At 42.1% G+C, this 20,060-nt stretch overlaps 1 protein-coding gene across 1 annotated transcript; it reads right to left on the bottom strand.

Moving 5' to 3' along the window:
• Positions 1 to 9,757: 9,757 nt before the first annotated feature.
• On the bottom strand, positions 9,758 to 18,227 carry LOC146317494 (RNA-binding protein MEX3B). The gene is made up of 5 exons (XM_084731911.1): positions 17,990 to 18,227; positions 17,650 to 17,827; positions 16,065 to 16,639; positions 12,766 to 13,010; positions 9,758 to 12,664 (listed from the first exon to the last, which is right to left on the bottom strand). The coding sequence occupies exons 3-5, from the start codon at positions 16,570 to 16,572 to the stop codon at positions 11,447 to 11,449; spliced, it is 1,971 nt and encodes a 656-aa protein (XP_084588037.1). The 5' UTR covers positions 16,573 to 16,639; positions 17,650 to 17,827; positions 17,990 to 18,227; the 3' UTR covers positions 9,758 to 11,446.
• Between the last annotated feature and the right edge of the window lie 1,833 nt (positions 18,228 to 20,060).

Below are 20,060 nucleotides of genomic sequence, written 5' to 3'. Positions count from 1 at the left end.
TGAGAGTAGGAAGCAGCTCCCTAAAGACATTAAACACAAGAGACAAGCACTCAAAAATATGCAAAATACAGCTGGTGTCAAAAAATGTAACAGCCACTTCACTGATGGTTAAAACTATAAACCAGCACAAAATTATCAGTCACCAACATAAACCACCATCCTCTGAACAATCACAAACAGTAACAAACAGTAAACAGTCTACTCAGTCCAGCACTAAGCATGATGGGAAATGAGACTGTATTTTAGACTCGGGAATGGTTTAGACATTACATCGCCTACCAGTGATATATTTTGCCTTAGCATATACAGTGTACTGTGTACAGTGTGTTTCTGAGAGTCAAAGTAATGGTCTCGTTGGTCGTGTTTGAGTCTCTCAGGCAAAGGGGGACGAGGGGTCGTGACTCGAAAAGGTTGAGAACCACTGTCCTGTCTTAAGTCAGTTTAGGATGACACTTTTTGGTATCACAGAAATATGTTTCCTCAACGCATTTAGGAAAAAAAATCCTGTCTTATTCTAGGATAGTAATTTAGTTCTATAGAACTGTCGTAACTGAAGAATTTTCCTAAGTTAGGATGGAATAGACCCTAGTCTAAAGTCAAAATAGCAGCATCACTGTTGTTAGATCTGTATGGAAATGACAATGAAGGTGGAAAAACAACATGAAGATTAAAATACAGTATTATGATGAAATTATGATGCTTTAAATTTCCCTCCTCCCCAGACTGGAAACTCAGGCAGCTTGTCGTGGATCAGCTGTTCAATAATTGTCAATTGTCTGGTAATGTAACGTTAAACCTGTTATCACCAAAACAAAAGCTCACTTCTCTGAAAATACACACGAGTTGGAGTTCAGTGGCTGTCTGGCTCTCTGCCTGCCAGACTCCATTCACAAATTGCTCAATTTAACCGTTATATGTATCCACTCTTTATAAAAGATAATTAATGATTTCTTATGACTCATAAAAAGACACTTACTTATTTGGCAAACATTCTGCATTAATTTGAACTCTAATAAACATGAAACGGGTAAACAAAAACAGTTATTCCAGCCTGGAACAGGACATTCAAAAGAGGACACCACTGCTATCACGATGTTCTCAGAGAAGCGAGTATTTCCACTCAACGTGTTTCCTTCATCTCTGATGAGATATCATGGTCATTTTATGATTTTGTACAGTAAATATATTTTCAAATTTCTCCTTTAAGAGAAGATACGAGATAGGATAGGACACAACCATGAGTATAGAAATCACCTTTGTAATAGAAAGACAGGATTTTTCCTATCTGTGAAAGTTAGGATAAGACAGGCAGTTAGGGTTTTTTTTTCTGTAATGAGGCCCCAGCTTCCTTTTTGCCCCAAAAATCCAAAAATAGAGAAAAAACACTCACAACAAACTGACCTTAGATGTCCGTCCAGGGGCAACATCACTGCTAGTCTGTCCTGTAATGTACTAACGTCCTGCATGTTGACCCCCCCAGGAACACTGTGATTTCACTTTGCTGTAACCATGGCAACCGCTCCCCTCCCCAACATAAAAAGATGGGTGCCTCCAATATTTTACCGGTGTGAGCATGGTGCATATAAGTATAACCCTGGTACAATAAGGTTTTATAGTTATGACCTGACTAACCTTCATGGTGGTGGACGGTGGAGAAACGCTGAGCCTGACGTGTGACGTGTCGATAGAAGCGAAAGTTGTGGCCACAGTGTGCTTTTTTTTTTTCTTTTTTTTTTTTACTTTTCTTGCTTCACATCACAACAAAACGGAGCAATACCCCAGAGTCGAACACATCCACACCCCTAGAGTGCACATTAACTCCAAAAAAAAAAAACAAAAAAACAAAAGGGCTACGGGATCAGTGGACTGGGACGTCAAGTTTACGCACTAATACATGCTGTCCACGCTTCTGTTGGCAAACTGAACCGCAAGGTTTTACCCACGTGCCCCTCCATGTCCACCTGCCACACTGCAGACACGCTCCGGTTCAGAAAAAGTCTCTGTGGAGGAACTTGAAAAGAAAAAAGAAAAAAAAAAAAATCAACATGGAGCCTGAAGGACACACGACAGCTCCTCCTGACCGCCTGCACACGACGTATCTACACCCATCTCTTTAAGGCAATAGTGGTTTGTTTGTTTGTGTGTTCACTGAACCTTTATATGAAGAACTCTGTGAACACTGCTCTGTCTTTTGTTAGTGTGTGTGTGTGTGTGTGTGTGTGTGTGTGTGTGTGTGTGTGTGTGTGCATGTGTGTGTGAAGGTGTGTGTGAGTGTGACTGTCACACCCGCAAAATGGGCTCTGAGATTGTGAGCAATATATTGTACCTACATACCCAAAATGTAATGCGCTGTCAATATAACTACAGCAGCACCAACTGCAATATCCAGATCCAAGGAATGGGAAACTTATGATTCTTTTTTTCGTTTGTTTGTTTGTTTGTTTGTGTAAAAAAAATCACAAAGATATTTTATTTATGGACTCATAAAATCCCCATTCCTGTTGGAAGTGTGCAAGCTTTTTCACACATATTTTGGATAAGAGAGAGGGGAAGTGTTTTGCCTTTAGTAGGACCAAATTTGCACGAGATCTCAAGTGTATTTATTTATTTACTTCAAAGAATTAAAGAAAGAAGCCATCGGAGTCACCGCCAAGCATTTACTACATGTCGTTCACGTATTAGTTTCAGTCCTGTCATGTGCGTAAATGAATCTCTCGTGAGCAGACACTCACGGTCCGGCTCGTCTTTCTGGTCTTGGTCTCTTTGTGAAAACTTAAATGATGTCAGTGACAGTGAGTAAACGCTGCAGTAGGTTTCCCTGTCGCTGTGTGGAGCTACACCAGACGTCACTGCTGGCCTGTCACATGTTGTCTTTACTGAAAACTGTTGAATTCTACCAAAAAAAAAAAAAAAAAACACACACACAAAGCTTCTGAATGTTATTCTTAGCCTTCAGCAGAGCCTTCTTTCTACGATCAAAAAAGGGATGAATCCAAAACCGCAACTAGCTTGGGGACACCAACTCATGCCTTTTAATTTAGGCGTCCAAATTTCACTAAAAGAGATGGTTTGGATTATTTGAAGCGAGGCTGTACGAGTGACTTATCAATAGTCAGTGTTTTGCCTACGGTAGATGGCGGTTCGCACACCCTCAGTCAGGAGAAGCAGCAGGAGTTCTGGTGTTGGAGGCTGAGCGATGTACTGCTGTGGACGGCGGCCAGGAGGAGCTTTTTTTTTAGCCACATAATTAAATCAATTAAATCAACCCCTGTGTTCTGTGACACAAAATTGCTGATTTTGCCAATGAAGTTTGGTTGGTTTGGAGAGAGCGACATGTGGCTCATATAACAGTGACTTCTCATCAGAAAAGGTTACAGAAAGGTAAAGTGGTGAAAACATTCTAAATATATTGTACATTTAAACTGATACTGATTTTTTAGGTGGACCTTTTTTATGTTTTGTTGCTGTTTGTTCACAGAAGTACGTTGCTTAGTTTCAGTGCTGGTGCTCCTCTCTGCGTCTTCAAATAATCTGAACTATCCCTTTAAATAAAAGGATCAAGAGTTCAGTCTTGCTTGATTTTTGGGTGAACTAGCCTTTAAAAAGAGCTTTTTTTTTCCACCACATTTAACACACAGTGCAGTTACGTTGTCTGTAAGTAATCCCAGGGCTCAAGACAAAACTTGACATGTCAGGTTGTAGCTGAAAAAGCAACAAAAAAAATATTAAGATCATCCAGTTTGGGGCTCGTTGGTTGCCTGCTTCATGTATGTACGCACACACAGACACACCTACTGCACACACACTCACACTGACGACACCTACACACACACACGTCTACACACCGATCTCTGCTCAAGCACAAAAGGGCACATGTAAGATGACACACATGCATGCATGCACGCCGACACAACTCTGTGGAGACCAATGATGCCCACCCTGTGAATAGAATCAACTTACAAATTGCATGATGGGAAACTTTATCGTGCCAGCACGTGTCTCTTTGATGTTCCTTTTTGTTTGTTTTCTCGTTATTTTTATTTAAGCTATGTAACGATAAGTCATCAATGTTTTTTGTTTTTTAAAAACGGCTTGTGAATACGTCATCTGTAACCAATATGAATGTAGTGTGAACACAGAACTCGCATGAGAGAATTATTTTCTACTAAGGATGTTTCTAATTTGTTTCTTATCATTATTGATCGTTCTTTAATGAGGATGAAGTGGAACTGGAATGCAGCCTGATTGTGATCTGCTTCCTATTAAAAGGACATTTGTGTCACAATCTAAACGCCTGCTTGATTATTCCTCCTCCTCCCGTGGTACCTGACGATCACATTTCTGCAGTTTAGTTGACCTTTTTCACGACAGCCATATTGATATGGAATAGCAGAGTAAACAGAGATGTTACCAGCACGGCCGACCGATACTGGATTTTTGGGGTCAATGTCGATACAGATATTAGGCAGGGAAAAAAAGCGTAAATTTTGATATCTTGTCTAATTTTCTTTGTACAGGATATATGATATACAGGTCATAATGAATGGGATAACGTACAGTGAGCAGGTCATTATTGCAAAATAAACTTCGACAGACTGCTCACTGTACATTATCATGGTGTACAGTGGTTACTTGCCAAAAAAAAAATCAATAATTTGACACAAAATATTATTCTTTAAATGGATCAGAATCGAGTACTTAGCAAAGCCATGTAACACATGTATATATTAAACCTGAATTAATATTATATGTAAAATGCCGCCTGTAACACTAACAAATAAAAAAAACTATCTGCATTGTATTCTGTTTAAAAAGTTTTAATACAGGTGCATATCGAACAATAATGGCCAATATCAGGCTAATAATATCGGTCAATCAATATATTCGTCAGGCTCTAGTCACCAAAGATGCCAACTATTACTAAACAACATCTGACAAAGGGACTGCTGATGAAAACTAGCAAACTCAGACTAATGTACGTTGTTCCTTTTTAAATAAACAAATAAACAAATAAAATAAAATAAGTTATGGTCCTTCGTGTAGCAGTGAGCCAACATGCACAACAGCAGCACCCTGACTCTGTTTGACCTGAACCTTAATTAGTGTCACTGGTAACACCTGTGTTTACTCTGTTTCATGTCAAACGTGAAAAAAAGGATCTATTTATTCAGTCGCAGAGCAGACGTCTAATAACAGGAGTCTATAAAGCAACAAGTTATTAAAAATATTACGTTTAAACTTTTTAATCCCCTCCCTCATAAAAAGTGTGCGAACAGATGCTGTTTCCTCTCAGACGGAGGCAGCGGGGTGTTATATCGACTCCAAGCCTTCAGCTGGAACAACTCAGCTTCCACTCCAGCGAGCGCTCGGTCTGTTCTCAGCGTGACCTCTGACCTCTCCGTGGAGGAGGGGAGGGGAGCATCACCCAACACCACTTTACCAAAGTCGAACCAGATGTTTTAGCTCCTTCTCGACAGTCGGGGGAGAAAGAGAGAGAGAAAACTCTCTTTTAATTAGTCCACATAAATAATCAGTAAGACACTTCTCTTTCATACTATTGTACACATTACCATAACAGTAATTATCATGTTTTACTCTGATGATTGAAATAAAACTGAGTGTGTATTTTTTTGACAATGAAAACATGTCTAAACATCTATTCAAGTAGAAACCCGAAATCAAAGTATGAACTTGGAAAACAGTATAATATGTCCACATGTTATATTGTGTACTAAACATGCTGCTGATGATCATACTTTTAATTTAGGGCTCCAGTTAATGCTTTATTTTCAGTATCTACCAATTAGCAGTTATTTTCTTTATTACTCTATTAAACATTTGGACCATAAAATGTTAGAGGAGTGAAAATGTGTTTTACATATTCCTAGATCTCACCTTGATATTTAAAAACAGGAAAAAGAAAATCCAAGCATTTTAACACACTCTATATACTTAAAGGTAGAATATGCAAGATTTGTCAGTTGCTGAAAAGTGTTTATAATTAAGCTGCATTCCTATGATATGATAATATAGAGGGATTGTGTTTGTAAGGGTCTTATCTTTTTTTTTTTTTTTTTAGCAAAAATATGCAAAGTATGCCTTTAAATTGCTCTTTAAATAACCGACTAACAGTCCAAAACCTCAAAATATGTAGTTCACTATAATGTTAGACGAGGAAACAGTGAATCCTAATTTAAGCATCTGGCATTTTCCCTTGAAAATTACATGTACATTATTATCATTTAGCTTCAGGACTATTTCAGTTTATTAAATGTCAGAATCCAAACTGAGTCTTAATTTGCTTGTTTTGCAGTACAGCAGTATTTAACCTAAATGTATTTAATTCAGACTGATATCAGAGAGAGAACAAAGCAAATCCTCACATTACAGAAGCTTTAACTTGTTGAAAAAGGCACTTTCTTTTATTGATAAGGGACTTAAAACACATGAATTTATTTCCTGTTGACTAATCATTTCAGCACATGATGTATTTAAATATATAAATGTTAGATTAAAGCTAATATTCTGTCAATTTTCTAAAGAACTGACTGTCTGTGATCGCAGATTCATAGACAAACATGTCTGAACTGCAGATCTCACGCCCCACGATTATTCATGTTTTATCTGCTGCAGCCTGTGTGTGTGTGTGTGTGTGTGTGTGTACTGCCACCATGTGGTGGAGACGCAGCAGGTCCAGTCTGCTGCACAAAACAGAAATGAAGACACAGCACGCAGGTTCTTATTTTACAGTAAAAAAATGAAACCAAAAACAAGACTTTATTAAAGAAGCATAAAAAATAAAACTCTTGATACATTTCTCATAACCGTCAAGTCAGCTCAAATTATATGATTATACAATTTTGTCCGGCTCACGGTTAAAAGGTCCATAAACTTTCAAATAAAATATATTTCAATTTTAAAATTTCTTCAATAATTTTCTCATTTTGTTATAAATTGCCTATATGTAGTACACAGGAAATAAGGAAAATAAAAAAATGGAAAATAAAAATAAATTTGAAGTAATAAAAAGGGTCACATTATTGTCTGGGATATTTAGGTAAGCAAATAAATTGTAAAAAATAAAATGTGTAAAAAGTTTTTTTTTTATCTTAAAAATTATTAGCTAATGCCAGGTGGCTTGAAGACATGCAGATGGTTAACTTACAAATAATGATACATGTTCTTTAGAAACTACACTTATCTTCAATTAAGTCATTTTGCTTTTGAAAACAAGATCCCAATGATTGTATTCAGGGTATTTACACACACAGGTCAGGCCTGAAACCTAGTTTGCTGACATTGTTTTACATTTTGGTTCTGCATACAAAGAGAATTAAAGCAAAAAATAGGAGAGAGCGGAGGCTTGAGGGGTGTCTGTCACCCCTTTACTGGCGAGGCTCTCTTCGCATCCCCCCCCTCTAATCACAAAAAAGGTCAGAGGTCACTGGCTAGCATGCCTCAGGAAACCCTGTTTTCAAACCTTTAAGGAAGGAAATGGGGGAGGGGGAGAAGTTTGGCTAAAAAAAATAAAAATCAGCAGTCGATCTGAAAAAATTTGTACCTTTTTTTTTTTTTAAACAATTAAACTACTGTACATTAAACCCTAACATTCTCTCAATGGCCAGAAAACATCCCGGTGCAACGTCCGGGGGTTTACATTAGACCCATCTGGCAAAAAAAAAAACCCCAAAACAACACATTTTATTCCTTGAACACGTCGACTTGGGACAGTTTGAAGGAGGGCTTTAAAGATTGGCCTCAACAGACTCACACAACAGTCACGGCTGATCTGTTCATTCAGACACACTCGCAGCAGCCCTGCGTCTGTTCTGCACGAGCACGAGACAAAATGTTTGACACCGGGGGCCCTGACGACGAGGACGGGCTGCCCGTTTTTTTTTTTTTTTTTCCAACCACAATGAGAACAGAGGCTTCCCCACTGCCGATTGGGTTTGTTCATCACTGTGTTTTCAGTAGGGAGTTGCACCAAAGCACCATGGGATAGCCTTCACAAAGACTACCGGTTCAGGTTATTTTTTTTTTTCCTACACGTGTGGACACATGAATTAGTGCACTGCTGCGCTCAACCAGGACAGCGGCTTATTAAGATTCCTCTGTGGAGCGACTGCCCTCGTCACCTGAAGTAGCAAACGAACAGTCAGACAGCAAATAAGTTCAACAATAAACCAAGGAAACTGAAAAAGAAGGAAGGGTCAATACATCACTAATGAACATTACATGTTCTGCTCGGTGACGGTTCTATTAATGCTTATGGGAGACGCGTGGAGAAGAAAAGCCAACATATCAACGTTACACGACCTTTGATGAAGAAATGCTTCCAACAAAAGAATACACTTATGTGCAACTGTTTTTTTGCTGTTGGGTCTCCAAATAGTGTCCAAAGATGATTACAGACGTAAAGAAGTTCAGGATAAATAAATATCATTAAGACAGTCTGTATTATTTCTTCTCTCTTCGTTTAACTTCAATCCAGAGGCTGCTTAAACATAATTGACAGAACTAATAATAGCTAATAGCAGTTCACTGAACAGAGGGGTTCTGAATCATCCTGAAGGCGTTTATTTCACAATGATGCCCTGCTCAGTCTACACCCCTCGTTACACGGCTACTTACCAAAAAAATCAATAATTTGACACCAAACACAGATTTAAATCTGATTCTGTTGATAAAATGCTGCTCCTCCAGAGCCCATGATCATAACCGCGTCCATAGCAACGCTCTGTTCTTCATAGCAACAGCCTCCTCTTTTCAGAAATAACAGACCTTACAATGTTGTAACCTGACCAATCGGAATAGAGTATTTAACAAAGCTGTGTAGTAAATATAATATACAGCAAGGGTTTGATTATAGCCTGCCAAAGAGCAATTAATGATCAGAGAAAGTCTAAAAGTTTCATGTCAATATGCGATGTTACTTGCCCTGTCGATCGTGCTGTTTGGAGACCAACAGCAAATAAAAGAATGAGCATATTTTGGGGGAAAAAAGTCAGTCAGTATGCTTTTCTCTGAAGTGTGTTCTTTGATTTGTCAAAGGCATTTCTGCATCAGAGGTCATACAATGTAAACATGTTGGGTTTTGCTTCTCCATGCATCTCCTATAAGCTTCAATTGAACGTGCATCAAAGTCAGGGGCACACAATGTTCATTAGGGATGTAATGACACTTCCTTCTGCTTTTTTTAGCGTCCTTGCATTAAACTGGCTGGAGCACCAAAGCACAGCAGTAACTGCCTATTTACTCAAGTAGAGTTACCCTTTTTTCCTTGATATTAAAACCGTACAATCTGCGACTACGTCCACGGAGGGACACACTGCAGCTCCAATGCCCTACACTCTCAACCAACAGGATCCGCATGTGATGACCGTGTAGGGACGATTAGAAAAGAATAATTTAAAAGAAATCGAAAAAAAACAACAAGCAAAACATTCTGCAGCTGCTGGGATTTGAACACAAAGAGTGTCTGGAAGCCCTGGATGACCTAGCTACTAGCTGCCATAAAGGATAAGTTGATTCTACGTACGGTACGGTGTGTGAGCCTGAAAATGTGATCGTGTGTCTGTGCAGTCAAGAGGAAGCCCTTTGAGAATTAGCTGTGTCGTTGTTTTAACTCATGGCTTGTCTCATTCTATGAGCTGATTCCATGTATGTTCGACAAGGGGCCACTTAATGGCAACCGTGTACCATCATCGCACCGCAGACATCGCCCAAATCATACGGACAGTATTATAACACTATAGGAGGCAGTTACTGCAAACTCACACTGGATTTAAAAACAAAAATAAAACACTTAACAGGATGCACCCACCTAAGAAAAATCGGACAGATCTCAAACGACTAACCATATAGTGCACTGAATTTAGCCAGGAGTAAAGCGGTATGTGTGTCATCTGAGAGAGTGCCATACAGCTTTGCTGTGAGAGGGGGGTGGAAGACCAAAACTAAAACAGTAAGAGCTGTTGTTTCTTCTTTTTTTTTCCGTTTTTAGAGGGGCCGGGGGTTACAGTGCACGAAAAAATATAAATGGTTCAATCAAAGCCCCTTATTAGTTATTGTTTTGTGTGGGAGGAGCAGCCATCTCTCCTTTATTGGACAAAACATTCACGTGTGACAGCAGAAAAGCCCTATCTTTTCCTAAAATACGTCTGGTAGCCACACACTTTGACAGTCAAGAGTCAAAAACTAGTAGAAAACGCTAAACGAGCCGATCTAAGTGTAACAGACGAGAGAGAGAGAGAGGGCGTGAGGATGGATCTCTAAGACTGTGAGAGTAACGTGGAGGAGAGGGGCAGCAGGACAGAAAGCAGACCTTCTCGTGGTGAGGAGGACATATGTTGACGCCTATGTAACAAACAGCATGAGTGGGCATAACACTCACACACACACACACACACACGCACACACACACATATACACCAGAGAGAGATGTAAAGGGATTGTCAGGCAGCCCAAACGTACAGAAAACTGATCTCACACTCCTACAGGATCACTTACATTTCTCACTTATTGAAGGAGAATTAATGTCAATCAATGCCACATTTGAAATGTGGGGCAGACTCATCCAAATTCATCCAACACATTATTGAATCTGATCGAGAATTAAGAGACGTCTATTAATAGCATTCATTTGGCATCACTGATGGCTAATTTTTGTGTGGCAACGAGAAAGAAAAAACAGGAATTCATCCTTTAAGAGGTCCCTCGGGTGCGTTGTTGTTCCGCCTGGTGCCTGACTATATGCCGACCTTTTTAAAAAAGTTCCACGCTTACAGAAAAATAGCAACCCCGCCGCCGCTTCTTCTTCGTGTCACAAACAACAACAGCATGAGTGAGAGCAGAGGAGCGGAGGGGGCGAGGGGGATCTGCTGGAACAGTTCTGTCGAGAACATTAAAATAAGGAGTAGAAAAGTGCAGGCCTCATTGACAGCTTCATCGAAAAATATCTGTTAAGTACAAAAGTGTCAAAAGGAAAGGCTGTGAGAGAGAAAGCAGGCAGAGATCTGAAGAAGAAGAAGCCAGAATGAAGAGATGTTGAGAGACAGACCGGGCCAGCAGCGGTGCACGCCGCTCCGGGTCAAAATGAAGGCCTGAAGAGAGATAAGACACTAGTTTCCTTCCATAAGTTCACCACCGAGAGAGACTGTCTGAGCCCCACGTTTACATTAACTTCACTCTGAAAATAAGTCACTGTTATTATTATTATTATTGTTATTATTCATCTGGACAGTTATCAGCAATAAATCAACATCCGTATAGTATCATCATCTCTATTAATGCATTTATTATGGTCCATCATGTGTGTGTTTGAAGGTTATTAGTGTGAATCCTTCCATCATCGCCTCCGCCACAGCTGGTGCCCCACTCCAGTCTTCTTCCTGTCCCCTCATCATATTTACCCCCCACCCCGAGCCCGGCCCCCTGCAGGGCATTAGGAGAAGATGCGGATGCACTGTGTGGTGGGGGTGTGGCACACGGGGCACTCAGGCTCCGCTGACTGGCAGATCTGCCCGGCGCACTCCATGCAGAACAGGTTGTGGCCACAAGGCACCAGGGCTGCCGTCACCTCGCTCTCATAACACACGAAGCAGTCCCTGTTGATCCCGGGGCTGACGCCCACCAGGCCCGCCACCCCGGGGCCCGAGCTGCCTTTCAGCCGGCTCAGCATCCCAGAGCTGAGGCCCACGCCGCTGCTGCCTCCCTCGGAGTCGGTGGGTGAGCCGCCGGGCAGGGAGGAGGCCGAGCAGGAGGAGTAGCCGGTTGATGAACCGCCAGAACTGGAGCTGGACGCTCCAGAGAAGGAGCCGCCGCCCGCGCTACCGGACTGCAGCCAGGAGAGAGTGCTGAGGGGGTCGCTCTGCGCACGGCGGGCTAACGGGTGATCCAGGGGACCCACGCCCGTATCCTGAGGCAGAGTTGGAGACAATCTTGGAGTAATGGCGCCGCCACTGAGGCCACTGCTGTTGCGACGGAGAGGCTGCTGCTGGGAGGAGCCGGCTGTCTTATTGCCTGTCCCACCATTGACGAAAGGTGCCCAGATGTTGGAAGCGCTGAACTCGAAGCCCAGTTCCTCTGAGGAGGGCAGCCCCGGGGTGGAGTCGCCCCCGAAAGTGAATCCTCCTCCAGCGCTGCTGGAGCCTGTGCTAAAAGGGCTGGTGGGGCTGCCGCCCTCGTTGGTCTTGCGGGCGGTGCTAAAGCTGTCTGAGCTCATCCCGCCGTTGTGCGTGTGATAGGCGACTGACGAGGACATCTTCCGGCCAGAGGAGTGGTGCATGGACATGGGTATAGGAGGAGGTGGGGAGGGTGGAGGAGGAGGGGGTGCTGAGTGGTGGCCCGTAGCTCTGGACCACAGCGATGCCCCCAGCCCGCCGCTGAGCGAGCCCAGGCCCTCTAGACTGACATCAGTGCCGTTGGAGTGGAAGTCATTGTCCCCCTGCAGGTCCACAAAGGTTCCAGTCCGCAGGGTGATGTGGGTCTCGATCTCTTCCCGCGCACGGTCAACGTTCTCTGGCATGCCAGTCACCTCGAACACCGGGTCCTTCTCTCGACTGGGCGTCACAATGTAGGTGTGAGTCTGCTGCTGGATGCGTTTGATCGTTGCTCCCTTTGGTCCCACAACTAAACCGACCACTCTGTAGGGCACCCGCACCTGCAGCACAGACAAAAAACACGTTTTAATATCTGAAAGAGCAGGGATACAGATATATCAAACATCCAGTCATACAGAACGATCACTTAAGATTTGTGTACCTGTATGGTGGTCTGTCCAGGTAAGTGTGGTGGTCCAGGAAGAGAACCTCCTCCTCCTCCTGGCGCTCCAGCTTTGCAGCGGGACGCCCGGATCATAGAGAAGTGTTCTGCTGCGGAGACAATTTCACGTTTGGCCATCTCCACGTCCTCCCTGCGCCCCGTCACGATGAACACCGGCTCTTCGCCTCTGACTGGAGTCTTTATGTAGGTATTTGTTTTGGCACGTAAAGCCTTGATCTTGCAACCTGAAGATGAAGCAGAAGCACATAAATATCAATTTTAGGACAAATACCAAAACACTTCATATGCACCCACACGTATATAAACACATTTATTTATAGCCATACATAAGAGTGATTATGTCATACACAAACACATAGTCTAATGAGAACAGTGCCAATCGACACTCAGTTAGCATTTTTAGTTCACCTTGTTAAAACTAACGCAGTCTGATACAGCAGCTCTATAATAAATCCTACCTTCATGAAGGTTATTCTGTTACCTGCTCATTAATTCAGAGATGTTCATTCAACTTTAAAGGTGGCTTGTGGTGCAGTTGTTTCTAGTATTTATGCTTATTTTTTATTAGAAGTGCAAAAGCTTCAAGTTTTACAGAATAGGGAACTGCTTCAGGTGTTTTAATAATAATAAATATGCTATATAACAAAATAATTTAGTTTCCCTAATAGATGTAAATTAGGTGGAGAAAAGATTACAAACACCTGTCAGTATAATGCGATTCAACAGCACCGCAAACTGCAACAAACTAAACGTTACAACCTTCATGGTTTCATGTATTGCAAAGCTTTTGTGTCAGATGGCATCAATCAACTACAACAGTAGGACTTAACTGACCAGCAACTGTTTCAGACAGTCAATTGAAAAAGTTCCAGCTGAATTAGAGCTGCAACAATTAGTCTGCGAATTAATCGAAAGAAAATCAGATGCCATCTATTTTGACCATCGATTAATTGTTTCAGCCATTTTACAAGAAAAGACGTTAAACATTTGCTGGTACCAGCTTCTTAAATGTGAGAATTTGCTGCTTTCCTTTGACATTTATGAAAGTGAATATTGAGTCTTCAGGTTTTGGACAGAAAAGAAAAGTAATCTGAAGACTTTGGAGACTCAGATTTTGAGTTCTGTGATGCCACAATGCACATTTTTCACGACTGATCACAAAGTGATTAACCGTGATTAATCAAGAAGACAAATAATTGTTAGTTTCAGCTCTATTTTGAACATTGTAGTTTGCGGTGGTGTTGTTTCTACAATTTAGTGGCCCAAACTGACTTAAATAAGTTGGACAAAATATTAGAAACACCTCGTAGTGAAATGCAACAGCGGCAGAAACTGCAGTCTCCAAAATGTTCATAAAATTGAATCAACGCCAGTTTAAACCTTCTTGAAGGTTTGATTTATTGCAGGGCTTCAGTATCAGATGACAAAAATACAGTAAGTTTACCCGACTATCTGGCAAATATATACACAAAGATATAGTTAATTATTAATAGTTCCAACACACAATAGATTTGTTATGTAATGTTATTTTTTAAAAATCGTTTTTTTTTATCTGTACATGCAACATCTATTACATGTCTGTCCATCATGGGAGAGGTTTCTCTCCTCTGTGGATCTTCTTGACGTTTCTTAGATTATTTTCCCTGTTAAATAGATTCTGGGGTTGCTTTCTTAGGCCACAAGCATATTTAACTGGCAGACTGAGGGCCAAATTTTAATGGCCTCAATCAGGCCCTTTGCTCATTTATAAATATGAAAAACTTAAATTATAAATGAGTAATTACTTCACATGAGTGAGGGATTAATTAGCCCATTCTTTGGTTATGTTTGTTAAGCACAGAGACACTATTTTAAAAAGCTTTAACTCGGGTTGTTTAAGCAGAGGGAATTTAGAAGAGTCAAACTGAATGAAAAGAATTATATTAAATGTGTTCATTAAAACAAGCAAGTTAATCTAGGATGATATTTTTTTCCCCTGTAGTGTTGTGTTTCTTTGCCAATGTGAAAACTAAGAAAGTGGAGGGAGAAAAAAGTGAAAGCTGCATTGTTTTACACCTTTGAATCCCTGACTTCACCGGTCAAGGAAAAAGTAATGTGCCAAGAGGTCATACGTTTTTATTTCCTAAATCTGCCCCTACTCAAAAAACAAAAGCAAAAAAAACAAAAAAACAGATTAGCTGGGTACTGAATCCTCAAAAACAAACATTCAAAAAAAACAAAACAAAACACAGCACTCCAGCCTAAGCTGTTCATTTATGCACTGTTGTTTTTTTTTAACATAGCAACCAGCCCTTTAACAATAACATAACATATAGAAGCAGGAGCAGCAGGTATGCAGGATATAAGAGCCTGTCTGCCAGACAAACATTGAGTCAGTAGCTGCTGCACTGCTTGTGTCAACTCATGCTCCTCCAGCAGCATCAACCGTGTGTGCGTGCTGCTGTTTCTTTAAATATGGACGCCTGGTTCCCGGCGACCAATAGGGCGCACAGAGTGTGATGTCATTCTGGGAAGCAGAAAGCATGGCTTTTTCAAACAAAGAGAACAATGCCGTAACGATACCGCGGCTGCGACGGGCCGACCAAACCGTCAACATCTGTCTAATTAAAGTCTAACACGTACGGCGGCGAAAACGAGAGAGAAAAATAAAAAAAAATGTGTCAGATGTGGCGGCTCGGAGGCGAGCGAGCACAGCCTCGGCAGACAGAGCTGGGTGCAGGGCGTAACACCGCCCAGTCCCGTGTTTGTGCGCCTGCTGCCCCGTTTCAGCCTAAAATCTGCTCCGCAAAGCCAAAAATAATCTACCGCGAACGTGTACACGAGTTAAAAATGTGAGCCCGGTGTTAAAACCCGCCGCCCAACATCTGTGATACACAAAAGCAGCACATTTCGGTGTATTTCCTTTGTTTGGTGCAGGCTGCTAGACATGTCCAGACTCCCGACAATCTGCCGCTTTGTCTGACCCTCTCCCACCCCTCCCCCTCCCTCCTGCTCATCAACCACACTCTCAACCACACTCTTGTCAAGGCATTGTCTAAATACTGTTTAAAAAAGCACATGTAAATGGGGCAGGTATGGGTTTTTAATGGGGCGCCCGCATTATTTTGGCATTAACGACCCAAACAGTGGGTGCAGCCCCGAGCAGAGCACCAGGCTGAGGCTGTAAAAAGTTCAGAGACCCTCCTCTCACCAGGCAGCCACCCAAACAAAGAACAACCAGGCTGAACAAGCTGTCCAACAAACATCAACACCACATTATTTAGCAGCCATGCGCTTACCTTGTCTCCCTACTATTTCTGCCACATGTTCAGAGCTGGGCACAGGCACACATTCAGTCATGTTGACACTTCTTTTCCTGCTGCAGAGGACGGAGCTTTGTTCCCCGTGGAGCATGGAGTGCGAGCCGGCCATGTGGTACCCGCCCGAGCCGTAGTACTCCGGGGACGGAGAGCAGGACGTCGGCGAGTCCCGCGACCCGTTGGGATGCTCCAGCATCTGTAGATCCACGTAGCCCCCTCCTCCGCCCACGCCGTTGCAGCCCTCAGAGCCGGGACCCTGGGTCCCATCCAGAGAGTCGACCACTCCGGTACCACCGCCGCCGCCCCCACAGTCCACCTTCTCCAGGGCCATGAGTGACAGCTGGTCCAGGGCGAAGCGGAGCGCCTCTTGGTGGTCCTCTTCCCGGGACTCCTGGTCTGTTTCCCGGGGCAGACCGACCCCGCTGTGCTGGCTGCTGATCACCACGTCGTGGTCCATAATCTCGGGGTGGAATAAAGGGCTAGGCATAGTCTCTCTCCGTGGATCTCACATCAGATCACGGATGCCTGTGTGTTGGGAGTGAGCTCACCCTCTCCTGAAAGAAAAAAAACAACACAAAAGTCAAGTATTTGTTTATCATGAAACACACAAAGAAAGCCTGGAGATGGGCACAGCGGATGCTCACATTTTAACCAGCCACATAATAGATTATCATTGTGTTTCTTGGCTGTCGAGTAAAACAAAGCTACCAATTTTTTCTTATTTTGAGAGTATTTTGGGCTGATGGCTGGTGCTATTTGTGTGCCATATCTCTAATATGTTGGACTACTTTGTTATTATAATGAACGGCAGTTCAACAGCTTATTTGGTTCACATCAGACACCTTGAACGCCTACTTTTGACATAAATAAATATATGTCAATGATGCCACCTTATAAAGAGCCATATAGCTAGGGATCCTGACTAGTAAGTACCAAAATAAGCTCCTGAACAAACGACACTGCTATCAGTATTTCTGTAATGTTACATAAACAGATGACAGGACAAAACGTTCAAAAGTGGGGGCTCACTTTCCTGAATTTAATGAAAATGCAGCCACATGCAATGACACAAAATAAGTTACCTTGTCGTTCCTGCAAAAAGGTAATAATAAATATTACAAGTGATGCATCTTTCTGGTTATTTCTATCATTCATAAACAACAGCATGCGTTAGGAGTGTTGATTTGGGCGCCTTGCTTTGTCTGTTGTTGCTCCTTGTCTGACAACTGAAGCCATCCAGGAGGAGGCTGCTTGTTTTGCCACAGAACAAACTATTTCTCCGCTCACACATTAAAAACCAACGTGGCACTAACCCCGGACACTCTTACACGCTTTGGCTGAATTTAAAAAATGTGGATAAAATAGTGAAATAAGCTGTTGTTAGCCCCAACAGCCAAGCTAACAGGCTAGTCCCACACAGTCGGCTCACTCAGTCACGTTGTCGACCCCTTTGTTTGGGAGCACCGCGGCTAGCTTGCTGTTAGCTCTGCTCTCTGACAGTCCAACTCCATTCGCAAAGGTTGTTTTTTAAAATTAGACAAGTTCGAAAACAGCGTGAACTTACTTTATCTTTGCCTTTGAGATCCTCTCCTCGCTTGTCGCCCAGTTTCTTCAGGAAAAGATGAGAAGCAGCCAGGCAGGAGGAGAAGGAGGAGGAGGAGGAGGAGACCTGTGCTGTGCTGTGCTGTGCTGTGCAGGAGCTAGTAGGAGCTAGCAGCGGGCTAGCTAGCTAAGCTAGCACGCTAAACGGGGGGGCGTAGGAGAAAAACGTTAAAAAGCGAAAAGAGGCCACTGTTGTTTTTTAACTGTCCGGAGAGTCAAAACATATTCCTGGGTGGGTCACTGGGTCTTCATGCTGTGAACCGCCAGGGACACCGTAGCTGAAATCCAAGGTTAGCAGTTACCTTTTAGTTAAAAAAAACAGTGATTCTCGGCTCTCTGTGCTGCTGCTGCTGACTGACCCCGGTCGGTCCGCCGCCTTTGTCTCGCCAGGCGCACGCCGCGCCGCTCCGTCTCCCGCACACGGCACTGACGTCACCCGCGACACAACAATGGGTTCAAAGGCCACATGCAGCAGCAGCAGGAGAGGAGAGGAGAGCATCTACTACTACTGCTGCTGTCACTGCCATTGTGTTTGTCAGTCAGTCTGCAGGGCACTGTTTTAACCACCTCTCTTTAATGCATCCTGACTGCATTGATACATGGCTTTAAAAAATGTGCTCTTGGTTGGGTGTGTTCATCATGGCTACCAATGAGGTGTTTTGGGTGGTCCAATAACAGCACTGAATGATGATGCTCATGCAGTGCGCGTGTGTGCCTGCATTTATTTGTGCTTTCTAGGTAATAAAAATGAATAATAAATAGACACATGGAGGGTCAATGAGTTCAAATCATGTGTAATGTGTAATAAGGCACCTCGTTTTATTGTACCATAACCTGAAATAAATACAGAATATGTTCAGTTTTTTTTTTCAGTGTATCTTAAAACAACCCTCACACACCCATATGGACACAGAAAGAGTTAAAGGGACAATTCACCCAAAAATCCTCCTACCTGCAGTGCTATTTATCCATCTATATTGATATCTGTGCAAAATAGCCTCTATGAAAACACTTTGTAAACATTTATCTTTATTTACAAATGCCACATAAAAAATGACAAACAGCTATATTACTCATTAAATATTTATTAACGAAATAATTCAAGAATTCAATTCAAAGCAGCAACACACCCATTTAAAGGAGAGAGGTCACAAAATTACAAATGAGGTCAAAGAAAAGAGGAAAAGAGGGAAAGATGGACATTAATAATTCCCACAATCTGGTAACTGCACATAAAAGCTGGGGTTCACTTTAAAGGATGGTTTTTAGCATATAGAATTAGTATTGGGAGACTAGTATGCACAATCGTAATCAACATCGTAAAAATTAATTTCAAACTTTTGCTGTGACTGTATGTTGCAGTAACAATGACCCTGAAGACCTAGAGTTGATACACATAAGTCTGTTTGTTTTCCTGTGCTTGAAGAGTACATTTATAGCATTATTTCTCCAGAAGGCAGAGTACTTTAGATTTTTTTTGCACAATTATCTGCCTAACATTATAACAAGCAAGACTTCCTGTGTGTTTATGTTGTCCTTTTGTAGTTTTACCTGCTTTACTAAAAGAGCAACTGTTGGGCATGCAGCCCTTCCTTCTTCCTTTATGAAATCATGTGGTTGTCAAAAATATCCAAAGACACACCTATAAATGCCTCAGAGCACACTGTTTGGGAACCACTGATCTAACTAGTTTTGGTGTGAATTGGAGCCAGTACCTCCAAAACTCTAGAATATAATAAAACAAGATGGTACTTGGCTGGTGGTAAGAAATACACACAAAAAAACCTCACACCAGTGTCTCCTTTAAGACATCATGACCCAGTTACTTAAGATGATCCACAGACTTTTCTGTGAGCAGTTGCATGTAGGAACTATTCTCTATTGTCCGCCAAGTGTATCGCCGTGCAGAGGGAAGCGTGCATTTACTTATGGACACTTTGAGCACCACAACCTGAGTGTCATCTAGTTCCATGATATTCAAGAGAAGGCAGACATCTGTATAGATGGTATCACCAAAACCCAGCAGCTCACACCAAAACAATCCTACAGGTAAGAAAAATATGAAATTTTGATTTTGGGGGTGAGGAGATTCCCTCCTAAAACTCCTAAATCTTCTTTGTCTTTCATTGCTGAGCTGAGGTGAAGGTTTAGTGACACAAAGAGAAAATTTAGCTCTAAAAAGCTTGTAAACTTTGGAGGATCCCCACTGTACTTCAGCTCAACAAGGACTGTGGATTTTTGGAAAGGAGGAATTATCAAAGCAACCAATAATGCCTATAATACACATTTGGGCTTTTGAGTGTTGTTTTAAGAAATACACAACAATTTAAAACCATGTCCACCTTCCACAACTTCATAAATTTACACATAATA

The sequence above is a fragment of the Lutjanus erythropterus genome, chromosome 12, assembly GCF_056507025.1.
Source record: "Lutjanus erythropterus isolate fLutEry1 chromosome 12, fLutEry1.hap2, whole genome shotgun sequence".
Classification (NCBI taxonomy): Eukaryota; Metazoa; Chordata; class Actinopteri; order Lutjaniformes; family Lutjanidae; genus Lutjanus; species Lutjanus erythropterus.
The sequence above is the reverse complement of the archived record's forward strand: the minus strand, read 5'-3'. Positions and strand labels throughout refer to the sequence as shown.

What these genes read in the sequence shown, in the direction of transcription:
- LOC146317494 (XM_084731911.1), bottom strand. Translation starts at nt 16,572, where the DNA reads ATGCCTAGCCCTTTATTCCACCCCGAGATTATGGACCACGACGTGGTG. An exon ending in AGAAATAGTAGGGAGACAAG is followed by an intron (nt 13,011 to 16,064) that starts GTAAGCGCATGG and finishes CTTCATCTTCAG; the next exon opens with GTTGCAAGATCAAGGCTTTA. An exon ending in CTGGACAGACCACCATACAG is followed by an intron (nt 12,665 to 12,765) that starts GTACACAAATCT and finishes TCTGTGCTGCAG; the next exon opens with GTGCGGGTGCCCTACAGAGT.